Consider the following 17,763-nt stretch of genomic DNA (forward strand, 5'->3'; position numbering starts at 1 on the left):
AGAACCGTACACGTCACGGCAGCATCTCGGAGAACCCCTTAATTAAAAAATAAATATAAATATATATTTATATATTATATATATATATATATATATCAGAAATAGGACGCCTACAAAAAACTTTTAGCTGCAAAGCAGAGCAACAGCTTGAACATCCAGGAAATGTCAAACGTCCAAAACATTTGGCCATTGTTCTTTGTATCCAGCATTTCGCAATCCAGATTTTCATGTAAATATTTGCGAATTTATAAGGAGCAAATCTGAGATAAGTCAGCAATTTGTTGTGATTGGACATGTGATAGTGTGTTATTTGGTTTTGCCGAGTTCCCTCTGGGCATTAACAGCTATTTGCTGCCACCTAGTGGCATATCATGAAGTGTACTAGCGACTGGGGTTGTGTATAAAATAACTCTATCTATCTATCTATCTATCTATCTATCTATCTATCTATCTATCTATCTATCTATCTATCTATCTATCTATCTATCTATCTATCTATCTGTCTGTCTGTCTGTCTGTCTGTCTGTCTGTCTGTCTGTCTGTCTGTCTGTCTGTCTGTCTGGTTTCAGATTGTGGTTCAGAACTGTTTCTTATACCCAGTTTCCTGGCTCATTAAATATCGAGAATAAAGTCATTATAATGCGAGATTAAATTTAACGAGTTTTTTCTCGAAACACAACGACTTTATTCTCGATATTTAATGAGTTTATTCTCAAGATTGTATTTCGACTTTTTTCTCGAAATTTAACGAGTTTAATCTCGCATTATAATGACTTTAATCTCGATATTTAATGAGTTTATTCTCAAGATTGTATTTCGACTTTTTCTCGAAATTTAACGAGTTTAATCTCGCATTATAATGACTTTAATCTCGAGATGGCTTTATTTTTTTATTATTATTGCTTGGCCCTAATCCTCTTCCGTAGGACAGGGAGGAGAATTTATGTAAAAAAAAAAAAAAAAAGGAATTAAATATTGATCTGTTTCTCACCCACACCTATTTTGTCACATGGATTCAATCACTGGATTGGTATGGATGCTGTCTTTATGTCATTTTTAGAGAAGTTCTGGCCACCATTCATTTAAATTGAATAGACCAACAGAGCTCTCAGCTCTTCTAAAAATATTTGTGTTCAGCAGAAAAAAGAAAGTCACACATCTGGGATGGCAGGGTGAGTAAATGATGAGAATTAAAATTTTCTACAGTAAAATTAGAGGAAAAATACATGCAAATAAAAAAGTAAAAGTTGAAGCGTACGGCATCGACTTGAGGATGTTCACATTGAAAGCTTAATTTCTCCTCAGAACGTATGGGCCAGACACATAGGTGAATTACGGACTGGGCCAATAGGGCCAGTGCCCAGTGGCCATTGGCTACCAGGGGTTCAACTTTTAAAACAAATGTTTATACATGTTTAAGCCTCAGGTTGCAAATATGTGGGCCACACAGCTTATTCAAGAAAAACAAAAGTGGGAGTAGTATGTTTTCACACTTGGTCCATTTCAGGGGTCTGAGCTTGGTTTGTGGGATTTTCGGGCCATATGTGAACAATCCAAATGACCTCAGACTCCTTTAAAACGAACCAAACCGAGATCATCTCGGGAGTTTACAGTTTGGTTCGCTAATAACATGCATTGTTAGTCAAGTCAAGTGGTTTTTATTGTCGTTCAATCATACAAAGTTAGTACAGTGCACAGTGAAATGAGACAATGTTCCTCCAGGACCATGGTGCTACATAAAACAACATAGGACAAACACAGAACCACATGAGACTACATAGACTAAATAAAATACCTATATAAAGTGCACGTGCAAACGTGTGCAAAAAGTACGGGACAGTACAATTAATTACCAAACATTAACATGACAATGGGCACAGTGAGAGACAGTGCAGCGCAGGTCAGTACACAGTAGTTGTGTAAAAAGATGACAGTTTCTAAAAATGCCAAACGTAAACATAACATACTATGAGATAGTGTTCTATGCAAATAGCAGTTATTGAGGTAGCAGCCAATTATAAAGTGACAATAATTAAAGTGCAACTCAGGACACGTGTGTGTGTGTGTGTGTGTGTGTGTGTGTGTGTGTGTGTGTGTGTCAGTCCAGTCTCTGAGTATTGAGGAGTCTGATGGCTTGGGGGAAGAAGCTGTTACACAGTCTGGCCGTGAGGGATCGAAGGTACCTCTTGCCAGCGGCAGGAGGGTGAAGAGATTGTGTGAGGGGTGTATGGGGTCATCCACGATGCTGGTTGCTTTGCAGATGCAGTATTTTTTGTAAATGTCTTTGATGGAGGGAAGAGAGACCCTGATGATCTTCTCAGCTGTCCTCACTATCCTCTGCAGGGCTTTGTGGTCCGAAACGGTGCAAGTCCCAAACCAGGCAGTAATGCAGCTGCTCAGAATGCTCTCAATAGTCCCTCTATAGAATGTAGTGAGGATGGGGGATGGGAGATGTGCTTTCCTTAGCCTTTGAAGAAAGTAGAGACGCTGCTGGGCTTTCTTGGTAATAGAGCTGGTGTTGAGGGACCAGGTGAGGTTCTCCGCCAGGTGAACACCAAGGAATTTGGTGCTCTTGACGATCTCCACAGAGGAGCGTCGATGTTCAGCGGAGAGTGTTCACCTTGTGCTCTCCTAAAGTCAAAAACCATCTCTTTTGTTTTGTCCACATTCAGAGACAGGTTGTTGGCTCTACACCGGTCTGTTAGCCGCTGCACCTCCTCTCTGTATGCTGACTCGTCGTTCTTGCTGATGAGACCCACCACGGTCGTGTCATCGGCGAACTTAATGATGTGGTTCGAGCTGTGCATTGCTGCACAGTCGTGAGTCAGCAGAGTGAACAGCAGTGGACTGAGCACACAGCCCTCAGTGCTCAGTGTGGTGGTGGTGGAGATGCTGTTCCCGATCCGGACTGACTGAGGTCTCCCAGTCAGGAAGTCCAGGATCCAGTTGCAGAGGGAGGTGTCCAGGCCCAGCAGGTTCAGCTTTCCAAGCAGGTGCTGAGGAATTATTGTGTTGAATGCTAAGCTGAAGTCTATGAACAGCATTCGAACGTATGAGTCCTTTTTATCTAGGTGGGTGAGGGCCAGATGTTAACACAAATAGCCCCGAGCTCACTTGATTTTCTCTTTCGCGTAATGTCAAACATATTTGACCATGACAGGTTACCGTACACCAGGCATCATTCCATCAAAAGCGAGTCGCTTTTATGTTTCTATGGAAATGACAGAGTAAGTTGCTGATAAAAACGATTTAAACTTTCTTCGGTGTTCTGTGCAAAAGTTACAATCAAGGTAGCTTGCAATTAGTCAGCGTTAGCAGGCAAGTTCGAGTTCACTAAAATTACACAGATCAATCCTTATGGCACTATATTTCAAAAGCTTTGCAGTTATGTAAGCTTAGCTGTCCAATAAAAGAACGCCAATTTAGGGTTGGTTTTGATCCCCAAAACCGAATGAAGGACCCTCCAGGAATCACATGCCATTCACACATTGGCAAACAAAAAGGTGAATATAACATGAAATTTTTTTTACATATTGCACCTTTAATATTGCCATAACAATAAATATATTCAATTTTGTATTTTAAAATAGGGTTCTGCATTTCACAAAAACAAAATAGTGTGAATGCAAAATGGACTGAGACCCATAACATGTCAAGTGGACCATAAAGAGATCTTTATAGGTCACCAATAGTGTGAATGAAAAGAGAACTGGGTCCCTTTTCACTCTGTTCACTTTTTGGTCCACTTAAAGGGGTCTGAGTTTGTTTCTTTTAAAGAGGACCCAAATGTGAAAACACCCTTAAAATAGAATTGGTCATCTGTCAACTTAAGGCACGATGCGGTGTGACGCGACACAAAGCTGAACAAACCTCGTTGATTATAAGGCAAGTTAACTTGGAGTGACAGTAAATATTATTGTGTTTCTGCTAACTTGTTAAATTGATAGTTGTGAGATTGAATTACAGTGAAGTAGCTAACTAGCTAAAGTACCAGTGTTATTATATTACAGTTCTATTCTACCTCCTTTTGAGCACAGCTTTTCTTTTTTTACAGTCCCTCTTCGTCCAGCAATGCAACATGGTCTGCTGGGCAGCACTTCTCTTCATCTTGTCATTGGGCGTCACTGTGCTTCCCCAGTGAAATAGCATGACACTAGTTGGGAATTACCAACTTGTACAATTTTTTTCAGTTTTTTGTCTGATTATGACAGACTCACATTCAAGCCATTGCCTTAACGGCTGGTATCTCATACTCAATTATTTTCAATGCTGATATTAATAAGGACCAGTTACTTTCAATGGGACTATTAATTTGGTTAAAATATATAGCTTTTAGCCAATACAAATAAGAAGTGGCATAATAATTTTTTCAACTATTTCAGCCATTACATAATAGGTAGTGGTGTGGTGTAGTGTAGTGGGCTAAAGCACATAACTGTTAAGCAGAAGGTTGTTGGTTCGATTCCCACAGCCAACACCATTGTGTCTTTGAGCAATTGACTTAACTCCAGGTTGCTCTAGGGGGATTGTTCCTGTAATAAGGGCTCTGTAAGTTGCTTTGGATAGAAGCGTCTGCCAAATTTTCATATATTAAATGAAATAGGTACAGGACAGTGGCCAGTGTAAAAGATGCTCTGTAGTCTCTGTATACAATCCTGAGAATCAGCATTGGGTAGGGGGCCAAATTGTTTATTTTATTTCCTGCTTTTAATGTTTAGTGGAAAACTGATCCTCTGATCCTCAACTAACAAGACATTTACCCCAATGATAAATGGTCTGCACTTATATAGCACTTTTCTTAACCTTTCTTAACCAAAGCACTTTACAATCACCCATTCACACACTCATGCAGAGCTGCCATGCAAGACACTAGCCTGCCATTGGGAGCAACTTGGGGTTCAGTGTCTTGACCAAGGACACTTCGGCATGTGGAGTCATGTGGGCCGGGAATCGAACCACCAACCCTGCGATTGGCTGCCGACCCGCTCTACCACCTGAGCCAAAGCCACCCTTGAAGGAAATGACTTTAATTTGGAATGTTGCGCTGCCAGAATCCAGATGCTGTCCTGAGATTTCATGGAAGTAAAGGATGGCTAAACCAAATAATAACAATAACACAATAACACCATTATTTAACAACTGGTCCATGTAGATGAATCATCGGCATAAGCTCCTGATACTTTTTTGTGTGCCTTTTTGCTTGTCCATCAGCCACACATATTCTGCTTCATTGGAAAGTATGACATTTATAATGTGAATTTAGTAATAGCTGTAATAGTGATATACTTTTGTGAAACCACTCTATTGTGATGATTCACACAAAATTAACCATTGTGAATCTATTAATTATAATACAATTCTGAACACCTCTTGGGCCATTACAGAGGGTGTTGTACTAAAACAACATAATGAGGTGATATACAACAAAATCAAAAGATCTGTAACACAAATTATGTTTTTTCAGATATCACACCCTTAACTATGCTTGTACAGTAATTCCAACCAACAGTGAAAGGAATAGTTGCCCTAAAAATTAAAATGTGTTCATTATTTCACCCTCATGTCCTTTCAAAAGCTGTATGCTGTTCTTTCTTTTTCCAGTGGAACACAAGCAGAATCTTTAACAGATCTTTTCCATACAAGGACAGTAGTGACCACAGCTGTTAAGCTCCAAAAACACAAAAAAATCATATGATCCGTATCTATATTTCAAGTCTTCTAAAGCCATGCAACAGATTTTTGTAAAATAAATTCTCATATATATTTAAGGTTTTTCACTGAAATTCTTCCTCTGCATCTCACGAATCTCATTCTAATTCAACATGTTTGAATTGTCAGGTTGTGTTTGCTTACGACACAGGCGAGAACCAATGATGTTTGAGTTAATGACGTCAAACCTGGCGTGACATGACAAGCCTCTGTTTTATTATTTTTTGAACACGATTGCAAATGAGATTTCAGAGCTTCAATGGAGAAATATTTTTGTGAAACATTACTGAAATTTTGGTTTGTTTAACTCAAAACTATCCAATAGCTTGGAATATAGAGTGTATGTCATACTTTTTAATATACTTTCATTGTGGGCTATTTGGAGCTTGACCACCGTGTTCCACAGAGAAAAATAACAGCATACAGGTATGGAATGACATGAGGGAGCGAAAATAATGACAGTTCTAATTTTCGGGTGAACTATTCAAATTTAGCCTCCTATATTTACAAATCCACAGTTTGGATTAGCTAAACTTGACCTGTTTTGTGATAGAGATCAAGAGAATTAAGAGATTCACACTGGAGAGAAGGAATGGCGTTCCAAAAATATATTTATTTCATCAGAGGTGCAAAATGTGCAAATAATAGTGTTTAAAATTTAACATAAACCAAGGTACATTAAAAAAACAATCTATGAGGCCAGAGTTTCCTTGCACTCAAGCAGTGCTAACAACATTGTTCCATGTGCCCAAACAATCTTTATCCATTTTGTTTTCCTCCTAGTGGCAGCTAGTTCAAATACAGAATTTTCCAGCCTTTTCTAATTTAACCAAACCATTATTTTAAATAAAATTAACCCTCAACTCCCCATTGTAAAAAAAATTGTTATTGAATAAATAAATAAGAACAATGGTTAAAACTGACCAAATTCTACACTGTAAAACAAATCCTGTTAAATTTACGGTAAAAAAAATTCAGGATGTAATTTTGATGCCTGTATATTTTATGGTGCATTACCATCGTTTATATTAGTAAATAATAAACTTATATATTAACCTTCTGATATAACATAGAACACCCCAATGTACTTAACTAATATTAAAATTAAGAAGAAACGTAACTATTCCCATAAAAAATTATGAAATTAACTGGGTCACGCAGGGGATTCTGGGAACGCCCAATTATTGTTTTTTACTGTAATTTTAACAATAATTTACTGTAAAAAGTACATGTACTCTCTTGTTAAACATAATATAAATGTTGACTATTAATTATATAGAAAATCATACTTTTTATCATAAACTACAAGTATTGTCTTTTAAAATATATGTAAAAAATGTACCGTATATTTTAAGGTGACAACCCGTTAACCAATTAAATTTTTTTTACTGAAGCATTTTTAGTCTTTTTACAGTGTACATTAAATAGGACCAATAAAATAATTTGCACAATAAAACAGTTCAGATCTCCATAAATATCCAAAATGAGCTAAAATTGTTTTGGTAACAGGGTTTGCAAGCTAACTTTGCATACTCTAAAGTGCTTTGTCAGTTCATTATCATTTTATGCATACTAGGCTCATCATACTTATTGGGTTCAATCAGACTTACTGCTGTTTGTGTGCCTTAATTCTAAATTGCACAAAATTGTGTTCAAATTACAAAGCATTTTCACAGTCTCTTCCTTTGAGTTCAGTGTGCTTCGAGCAGCTCAGTGCTGAAACTCTACTTAGAGCTATGCACCTTACGTGGCCAATGTGAATGCTTTAACCTGTTAATATGGCTGGCAAAAATACATGCTATTATGTGTGAGGTGTTAAACAGGTCTTGCATGTAATAACAAGACTGTAAGATCTGTGAGTAATTTTGTGTTCTGCTCTTTTCCTTTTGATGTAATAAAGGTTTTTGAAAGTTGTCTTGAATTGTGAAAGACTGGTAAAATGAGCTTTGCTCAAGCAGGCCAAAAATAATTTTTCTAACTCATGATTATAAAGGGGTTTGCTAGAGTGTATTTTTTTTTATAACTCAATATGTTTTTGGTTTGATTTTTAAAAATCACTTAGATTAACACACTATTTTGAGCACATCACTGTTCTACTGCTGCTTACGCATCCAGACATTGACTGTTACCCAACAGAATGTTCCGCAACATTTTGTTGGGTAACAGTCAATGTTCTGGCAAATTAGAATTTACCATGTTACGTCAATGACAACGCTGTTTTGACTACATTGCATTTGTCAGCAGATTTGTCAGCCAGGATTACCAACATGTTAAGTCAACTGTTTCTGATGTCACAATTCATAAGATTGTAGTCATATGATACTTGGAAATAAAAAAGAACTTTTACTGTATTATCTACTGTATTACAATGCAAATACTAATAATTATCTGAAATAAAAAAAATGTAAAAGTTGACTCAACTTAAGTGTAACAATCTGGAAGGAAGTCACAAGAGCTGGATCTAGGTGCGGCTAAGGAGTTTAATAAGAAATAAACCAGTTAAAATTAATGGGTGAACATGGGAACAAATAAAAACATCCACGATGGGGACACAAGAAGATGAACAGGGGCAACCGTCTACGAAGGGCACTGGTCATTCACGGGAGGTAAAAACACATAACAACTGACAAAGAACAAGCAAACAACAGGGCATTATATACACAATGACTAATGAGTTAATGAAACAAAGTTGAGGACAATCAAGGACAGCTGGCGGTGATGAGGGCAGGGAATTATGGGAAATGTATTCTGGGAGGAACAGATGATAGGGGAGAAAAACAAGGCAAACAACATTGAATCATGACATTAAGCTTTAATTTTACAATTCTTACTAGTTTTAATAAAGATACCATTACTCTCTAAATCCTAAAGTTGTCATTAATAAAAACAATCAAGTGGTCCTTATTAAGCAGTACTTGAAATGTCAAATATTTACGTTCTTTAAACTTTGGCTTTGAGTAATACTAACTCAAATTTATCAAGTAGGTGTGGAATACGCATAAGCACTTGTGCTTGGAAAATTATGTATGTTTGATCAAGACAAGAGAACTTATGAAGAAATATTATATTTGTTGTTAGAACCTCAATATTGTTTTTATTCTTATGATTTTTGTTGTTGTTTTGTTGTAACTGGTTGATAGTTGGGATTTTTGTGAAGTCATGATAGAATTAGTGTTACCTGTATATTAGTGTAAGTTATTTTCCTCAACTCAGTAGTACTTTAGCAAAGTGCACATTTATGTGCACTAGGAATCCAATGTGCCATATGGCTAAAAGAGATTCTAGTTATACATTTACGTTATACTGTATAGGATATGCTATAACGCAATTTAAAGACAACAACAACACTAAAAACAACAACACGTTAATCACAGATGAGTTAAGTTTACTTGTATCTAGTTAACTGTACTTAAATAGTTAAGTTCACTTTACTCGAGCAAATATGTTTACTTAGAAAACGCATGATTGCCTTAAAATTTAAGCAAGGTCATCTAATTAGATTTTACAGTGCACATAAATACGTGTGTGTGTGCACACGCATTATGCCTAACCAATATCAGTATTTTACCAAAGAAAAAAGTATGACATATAATACATATTTTCTTTAAGCATAAAGTCTGAGGTTTTCAGAATTATGTCGCACAAATACTGAAACACTATAATCTAATAAACACAACTGTTGAGCCACTCTATGCATAGACGATGCAGCACCTAATAAGCAATTGAATTCAACCCTCCTATTATATATACCACTGATAAGTATAAGGAGTATAAGTGTAAGTTGAAGTGTCTAGACATTCCTCCTTCCCTAGAAAAACACTTTTATAAAGGCTGTTATTTTAAGCCCAGCACTTTCAAAGCATGTCATTAATGCTCCTCAAACATAGGATGCATCTACAGTAGCCTAAGCAGAACTCCAATTATTATTATATAGAAACTGTAGGTGCGTTGTAGGCGTCTTGTGGGCGGAGCCTGCGTGATATGTATATGTGACGCAATACGTACAAATGAACGCTATTCAAATACACTCCTGCGCCACACAGTGCGAATTCAGAATCGATCCAGCTCCGAGGATAGAGGGAAGGTTACCTGCTTCAACAGTGCTTGAACGGCAACCGATCTTTTGTCTTTCTCCATCATTCAACGTCTTTGATAGTAAACAAAACCAAACGCTTTTCGTTGACCATCTGTGCGAATAACATCCGAAGGGCAGAAAATATTGTGAAGGTATGTATTCAGATATAACTCGTTTAGGCGACTAGTAACTTTCAAATGGTTTATTTGTTTGAAGAAAAATTAATGCATGAATATATCGCTTGTATGGAGAACGTGATATCGGTGGCTAGCAAGCGATATTGAAAGGCTCCATCTTTGTTTGTTGTTCTTTATTGAAATTCGATACCGCACTAAATCGAATAGAAACGAATCAAATAGATATCTACAAATTTGCTTCGTGTGGCAAATTTTCATTTTGGTATGGATTGTAATGTTTAACCTCAATCTCCTTCATGAACGCCAGCCATGTTCGTTTTCCTCCTGACACGCGGATTATTATTTATTTATTAATTCAATCACGTTTCGTTTGTGGCCTTGGCTGCGATATTCTCGATTATTGCTTAAAGATCTTTTGTTATAAAATTGCAAAATTGTTAGTTAATGCATGTTGATGTGTTTTTCCCAAAATCCTTTATGTAGAAAACTGATTACAGGGTTGTCTAGTATGAATAATGTAGTATTAGGTGTGGCCAAATTCAAATAAATGTATTCGCCTGCCATTTTTATGGCTATGTCAGCAGTATGTCGTAGTTACCATTGAGTTAAATTTATATTTTGGGTTCAATGCAAGTTAAACTCCATCGAATTGTGGCATAATGAAAACAAAAATTAATTTTGTAACTTTTTCAACAAAAAAAAAATCTTGAGTTCCAGTGACGCACTTAAAATGGAAGTGAATGGGCCAATTGACATTAAAATGCTCATTATTTCAAAAGGATAGCCAAAAGACGTTAGTGTGATAAAATTATGTACTAAACTTTTCTGTATAACGCCCAATTTATACCCAATTTTACATCTAACAGACTTTGTTGTCATGATGGTGTAACATGTAAATACCGCTAAAATGACAATTTAAACAACTTTAAAGCTTAAATAGTTTGAGATTTAACAGAAGAATTAATGGAAGTGGTTTGATAATAATTTAAGCTTCACATCTCTGCCTTTCAAACCCCCCCCCCCCCCCATTCATTTCCATTTTAAGTGCCTCACTGTAACCCAAAAATTATTCTTTTTATTTTTTTAAAGAAAAGGATACAAGTTGCAATATATTTTTGTGGTTATCAACAGCATTTCACAAATGCATAAAAACATAATAGATGCTCTTTAATGTTCATTGGCCAGTACTATGAAAATGTAAGGCTGAACTAAGATATTTAACAGACATCTACTGTAGGAGAGTTGTTGAGGAAATGTGTGGCAAGTAGGGATGGGCAGATCGATCCTGAAGTATTGATTCCTCCGATACGGATGTTGTATCAAAAATAGCGATCCTCACGCTAAAATATAGATTCTTATATATATAGATATAGATTTTAGATTTTTTTCAACTAGGGATATTATTTGGTTACCATGAACAAGAACAATAATCTTCAAAGTGAAAAAGAAATGTTTAGGCTATATTAGCAAAAATTTATGCAGGATGGGAATTAATTTTAACGCATATATGCTGAAAGACACAAGCAGACAAGAGCTTGCTTCACTAGGCTTGTTCAAACAAATGGATCAGTGCTTTGTAGAGGTAATGATAGAAAATCAGAGAAACCACTTCTGGAGTAAATTCACACAAAAATAACATTTAATATAATGTATTTGTGTTTAATTGTTATTAATAAATAATTAAATAAAATGGTTAACCATGGTTTTACTACAGTAATATTGTAGTAGTAACTATGGTTAATTGTGTGGTAACTATGGTTTAACTAAATACTAAGGTTTCACTACAGTAACTATAGTTTAACCAATGTTTAATTTATGTAGGGGTTAACAAAACAGAAGTCTAATAATTTTCTGTTTAGGCTCACAAATGTAAAAAAAAACAAATGATGAATTATGACTAAAAATAATATTTTAAAATTACCCATTTTATCCCAAGAAATAAAAAATAAAAAAATCAGTTTAATAGAAGTATCGATATCAACAATATTGGACCTGAAATTATTGGTAGAGGATCGAAAAGAAAATAAGTGGTATCGCCCATCCTTTGTGGCAAGTCATGTGCCTTTATATGTAATAGACAAGTGGACAAATATGGAATTGAAAGTAAAGCCCTAGAATAACGTCCTCTCCGGAGTATGTATGAAACCTGTACACCTGTGGGTGAACACCTGCCTATATGTCTGGAATCAGTGTTAGACACTATTATTAGTGGGTTTGTGGTTACCAACAGTGTACAGAAACACAGAAGTTGGTTTTAGAGAACATACACTGTTCATTATTAACAGGGAGGCATAGATTACTGTACAAGATGTTTCATTGAACCATGTGTAATATAAAATGTGTCTATAATCGATTAATTTTCTTTACAGAAACATGAGCTCTCAGGTGAGACAGAACTTCGAGGAGGCCTGCGAAGCGGCCATCAACCGTCAGATCAACATGGAGCTGTACGCCTCCTACGTCTATCTTTCCATGGTGAGAGTCCAAGGCTACCACTACAAACTAGACATAAACCAGAGCTTTCCCGTTTGGAGTAAATTAAATGTTTTCTGTTTTTAAATGACCTTTTGACTCTTGTAAGTGAAGTGTCATAAAAAAACTAGAAGAGAGTTTTGGTCTACTTCACTGGTAAAAGTACAAAAAATAACGTGTGTCTTAATCTTTCTTTCTCTTGTACAGGCGTACTTCTTCGATAGGGATGATCAGGCTCTTCACAACTTTGCAAAGTTTTTCCGCCATCAGTCCCAGGAAGAGCGCGAACATGCTGAGAAACTGATGAAGTTTCAGAACCAGAGGGGAGGGAGGATCTTTCTGCAGGACGTGAAGGTAAGTGGATTTGTGTGGTTGTTCACTTGATATGTTTCCGTTTGGTAGGGCAATGCAAGGTTTCAAAGATAGATAGGAGAGAATTGGGGTGGGGTTCTTATCTTTCACAAAAACTTGCCGATGAACTTCAACTGACAGGGGGCCTGTTTATTGAGCTTCCCTTTGTCATAATTAGAGATTAGAAAACATTAATTAGAGGTCATGAATGCTATTTAGGCTAAGCAACTGTATGGTGGTAGAAGTGTGTTAACTGGTACCGATTTTGCTATACAATTTATACTGCTGTAGATATATCCACATGGCTATCTATAGGAGGGAATTGCTTTACATGATGTACACATGAGCAGAAATACAGAGCAGAACATGTCCCAACCATTCAATTCTTGGAAGAACTTAATATGAGGGTCTACAAAAAGTTAAATTTTGTGTTTATGGTTCCGTAGCATTGGCACAACTTGCCACATTAATGTAGAATTCATTCGGTGTGCGGTCACAAGTAGTGGTTGTTTTGCAACTGCTCTGAATGTGGCTCATCCAATCAGAATTTAGTCAGAGCGATCCATTTTGTAGTATTAGTTTGACAGTTTTGAGTGTTTGTTTTTAACTCATTACAAAATGTGAAGCTCTGATTTATTTATAAATGTTTTGGTTTGCATCCATCAAGTTCTAAATAAAAAGAAAAAAAGTTGATAGTTTTACACTCTATGTCCATCCAAAAATTGGCAATTTACTTAACTAAAAAAAAAAAAAAACAAAAAAAAACATTATTTAAAATGACTCTATTGTGGGGAATAGCCCATCCTTAAATGCTTAACCTTTGTGTGTTTGTGTATGACAGAAACCAGAGAGGGATGAGTGGGGTAGTGGTGTGGAAGCCCTCGAATGTGCCCTGCAGTTGGAGAAAAGTGTCAATCACTCTCTCTTGGAGTTGCACAAGCTCTCTACTCAACACAACGACCCTCATGTAAGTGCACATAATTGCAGATACAAAGACCACTAAAGATCTCCAAACCACACAAACTCTAAACACATTTGTTTTCTCTCATAGATGTGCGATTTCATTGAAACACACTATTTGGATGAGCAGGTGAAGTCCATCAAAGAACTGGGCGATTGGGTGACCAACTTGCGCCGCATGGGTGCTCCCCAGAATGGCATGGCCGAGTATTTGTTTGACAAGCACACAATTGGCAAGGAGAGCAGCTAAACCATCCTACCATCATTTGCTTTAATGATTAGATTTCTTGTATAAATGTTTCTTGCTTTACATGCCATCAAATTCTATTTCCTGTTTTTTGATTGACTGTTATACCTGTTATATATATTATATCCAGTTTGTAAGCAGGACAACCTTAGTCTAATTTGCTCTGTCATGCTTTGCTGTTTAGAATTGCACTTATCATAAGCCATGGCACTCTATTACTAGCTCGTTCAAGATTTGACTTCCCTGCATGTGCTGTGTGATTTATCAATGACCTTATTCTAGAAACCAATAAAATGGAAGCCTCTGGGATCTGAGTATGACTGTTCGTTCATTTTAGTGCGTTTACATGCATTAGGATTATGATTAAAACTAATGAATAAACAAACCCTTACATGCAAACAAACCCTATACATGCAACAACAACAAAAAAAACCTGCATATTTCTACCGCATCTTGGTGTTGAGCTAGTTGAGTTTTGCATGTGATAAATGGAAGATTAACATTTACATTTATGCATTTGGCAGACACTTTTATCCAAAGCGACTTACAGTGCACTTATTACAGGGACAATCCCCCCGGAGCAACCTGGAGTTAAGTGCCTTGCTCAAGGGCCCAACAGTGGCATCTTGGTGGTGCTGGGGCTTGAACCCCCACCTTCTGGTCAGTAACCCTGAGCCTCAATCACTGAGCCACCACTGCCATTAACTTTAATCCAGATTTGATATGAGTACACTTGTCAGAGAAAATGATAAGTAAAATGGGGCTTTTTGTCTCTGAATTGTTAGGAATTTTCCCTTCGAATCTTGCAAGTAGAAAAAACTTTTTGGCCTCAGAGTATAGTTTCATATAAAATTCCTATTTTGAAGGTATTCTGATGAGAAATTGCTTGATGGTTGTAGCATATGATGGACAGCTGTAAATTAATGTGCCATGCAAAGCAGATGGATTATATTTTTGACAAATGAGAACTAAATCAAATTTGCAATTTCTCTTTTTTTTTTTCTCTCTCTGATTTACAAACAGAAATCTGAAATCTCTATTCAAATTATTTTTAAATAATCCTTTACCAGTGTTTATGAACGACTCAAAAGTCCATGAAGAATTCATAGATATCAGTTAGTCAAAAAGTGTGGGAAACCTGTAATGTGTATAGCAAAAGTAAAATTGAGTAAACTTAAAGGCAGCCAGCTGCAAATTAGTTTACTCAACTTCAGGAAAATTAGTTGGACCAACTTAATAATTCAAGTTCCATGAACTCAATAAGTTCAGCAAACTCAAAAATATCTAAGTACAGCTGTTCATAATATTCTTAAAAATAATACAGTATAAAAATTAATGTTTTACTTTCACCTCCAAACTTGACATTGTACACTATCATTCAAAAGTTTAGGGTCACTTACTCATTCTTTATTTTTTTTTTTTTCACATTTTAGAATAATAGTGAAGTCATCACAACTACGTAATAATAAAAATGGAAATGTGAATTATGTTGTTACTAAAAAAAAAAATCAAAAATAAATCAAAACTAAGTTATATTTTAGCATCTTCAAAGTGGCCACACTTTGCCTAGATTTTGCAGAAATGTACTTGTAATTGAATTTAGATTCCCCTTCTGTCGCTCTCTTACGTTGTGTCAGAGAACGACACTAGGGGTCTCTCTTGAGCGCCGATATTCACCTCTGTACTATGAAAAAAGGCCAATGAGAGTTGGCAGCCAGTATTTGCATGTCCCGCCCCCGGACATACGGGTATTTAAGCGGCGCAAATACGGGAGTTCATTCAGAAAATTTCTTCGGAGCCGATGGTCGTGTTTGCAGTCTGCTGCGTTACTACACACCGAGTTCCTGCTATCCTCTGCTGCATGCTGTTGGATTCTGCGGCACACAACAGTGGCTTTCTCCTGGTTGCACGGCTGTGCACTTCCTGCCCCTGAGCGCATCGACAGTTGCAGATAGAAAGATCTCTCACGAGTCTTTCATTCATAAAAGAGTGATTTTATTTAAAAGAGTAATTTCCTCTAAAAGAGCAAAAACACAGCGGCGTTGAACGTCCTTTTCAGGACGCGTCTTTTTAAAGATGCCTTTCCGCCCCTGTGTTGTTTCTGGATGCGGTAGAGTACTCTCCGCTTCCGACGGCCACAGGCGTTGTCTCGTGTGTCTGGGCAGCGATCACACCGAGGCTGCGTTTGTGGATGGTTCATGTTCTCATTGCGAGAACATGACCATGACAACGTTGCGGTCACGGCTTGCTTACAACCGTAAGCAAGCCACTCCAGCCGCCCCCCGCGTCGCTCCTTCTTCCCACGGGATTGAGGACGATGCGGCTGGCGATGGAGGTGATTTGGGGATGGCAGCGGGTGCAGCTCCGCCGGGTACGCCCCCTCGGACCACCCGCGCCCCAGCACGCTCGTTGACTCCCGTCCCCGCTCGAGGTGGCGGCGACTCGCCTCACAGCCAGTCTGCCTACCCTCTTGCGATGGAAGCAGATGAGTTCGCCGCGACATCGGAGGGCGTGGGCTCTGACGCTGAGGGCTCCTCTGGGCTGCCGCCTTCGGGCTTGCACGCCCAGCAGGAGGCCGACGCGCAGATGTCCGATATACTTTCCCGGGCAGCCAATAGCGTGGGCCTGGATTGGAACCCTCCATCCTCCCCGCAGCCATCACGGCTAGACGATTGGTTTTTGGGCATGGGGCGCCGCTCACAGCCTCGCCCCCAGTACCTTTCTTCCCGGAGGTGCATGATGAGCTGACGTCTTCGTGGAGAGCACCCCTCTCCACTCGTCGTGCCACCTGCTCATCCGCCCTCGCCACCCTCGACGGCGGAGCGCGCCACGGGTACACGGAGATCCCCCAGGTGGATAGAGCTGTTGCGATCCATCTATGCCCCGGAAGCACTACCACCTGGCGGGGCCGCCCTGTACTCCCTTCCCGGTCCTGTAGAGCAACATCCTCGCTCACCGCAAAGGCCTACAGCGCTACCGGACGCGCCGCTTCCGCCCTGCATGCCATGGCTCTCCTGCAGGTCCACCAAGCCAAGGCACTCCGCAACATGCACGGGGGTGGCCCTGATCCCGACACGCTGCAGGAACTGCGCTCAGCGACCGACCTCGCCCTGAGAGCGACGAAGGTCACAGCGCGGGCACTCGGGCAGGCGATGGCCACTCTGGTGGTCCAGGAACGTCAGCAATGGCTGGACTTGGTTGAGATGCGTGAAGCCGACAAGACTCGCTTCCTCAACGCCCCTGTCTCCCAGTTCGGCCTCTTCGGCGACACCGTGGAGGACTTTGCCCAGCAGTTCTCCCTGGTGAAGAAGCAGACGGAGGCCATTTCTCACATCATGCCGCGCCGCAAGCCTGCCGCCACGGCCCAGGCCCCATCTGCTCGCCGAGGGCGTCCTCCTGCGGCCAGAAGACCTTCTGCTCCGCCCCAACCTGGGCCCAGCTCTCAGCCCCAGCGTCGAGCAAACCGCAGGAAGCGTACGCCCCCTGCCTCACGGACCCCGTCGAGGACCCGGAAGGCTCCCAAACGTCCCTGAGACAGCGGACCCAGAGGACGAGAAGTTAGCTCCGGAGATGGTGAGACCGCTCCGTCCCCCGGTGGAGGGCCGGGAGGAGAATCTTGTGTTTTTTCATTTGCCGCACCCCCTGACGGGGGCTGCGGTACCCAAATTCTCAATAAAAGAGCTATTTCCTTTACCTCTGGGTCACATGGCCCGCAAATGCCGTTCTCACAGCACTTGTGTTTCAGGCCTCAACAGTCCCGGCGCCCAGGATGCGGTGCTCCCGCCCTCAGCCCCACGACTGTTCCCCGGCCG

The 17,763-nt window shown here is 39.2% G+C and overlaps 1 protein-coding gene across 1 annotated transcript; it reads left to right on the forward strand.

The window, feature by feature from the left end:
• Positions 1–9,734: 9,734 nt before the first annotated feature.
• Positions 9,735–14,354, forward strand: LOC127659505 (ferritin, heavy subunit). The gene is made up of 5 exons (XM_052149365.1): positions 9,735–9,936; positions 12,291–12,396; positions 12,601–12,747; positions 13,586–13,711; positions 13,796–14,354. Exons 2-5 carry the CDS (start codon positions 12,295–12,297, stop codon positions 13,952–13,954), a joined length of 534 nt encoding a protein of 177 aa, XP_052005325.1. The 5' UTR covers positions 9,735–9,936; positions 12,291–12,294; the 3' UTR covers positions 13,955–14,354.
• Positions 14,355–17,763: the final 3,409 nt, after the last annotated feature.

This window comes from Xyrauchen texanus, chromosome 2, assembly GCF_025860055.1.
Source record: "Xyrauchen texanus isolate HMW12.3.18 chromosome 2, RBS_HiC_50CHRs, whole genome shotgun sequence".
NCBI lineage: Eukaryota > Metazoa > Chordata > Actinopteri > Cypriniformes > Catostomidae > Xyrauchen > Xyrauchen texanus.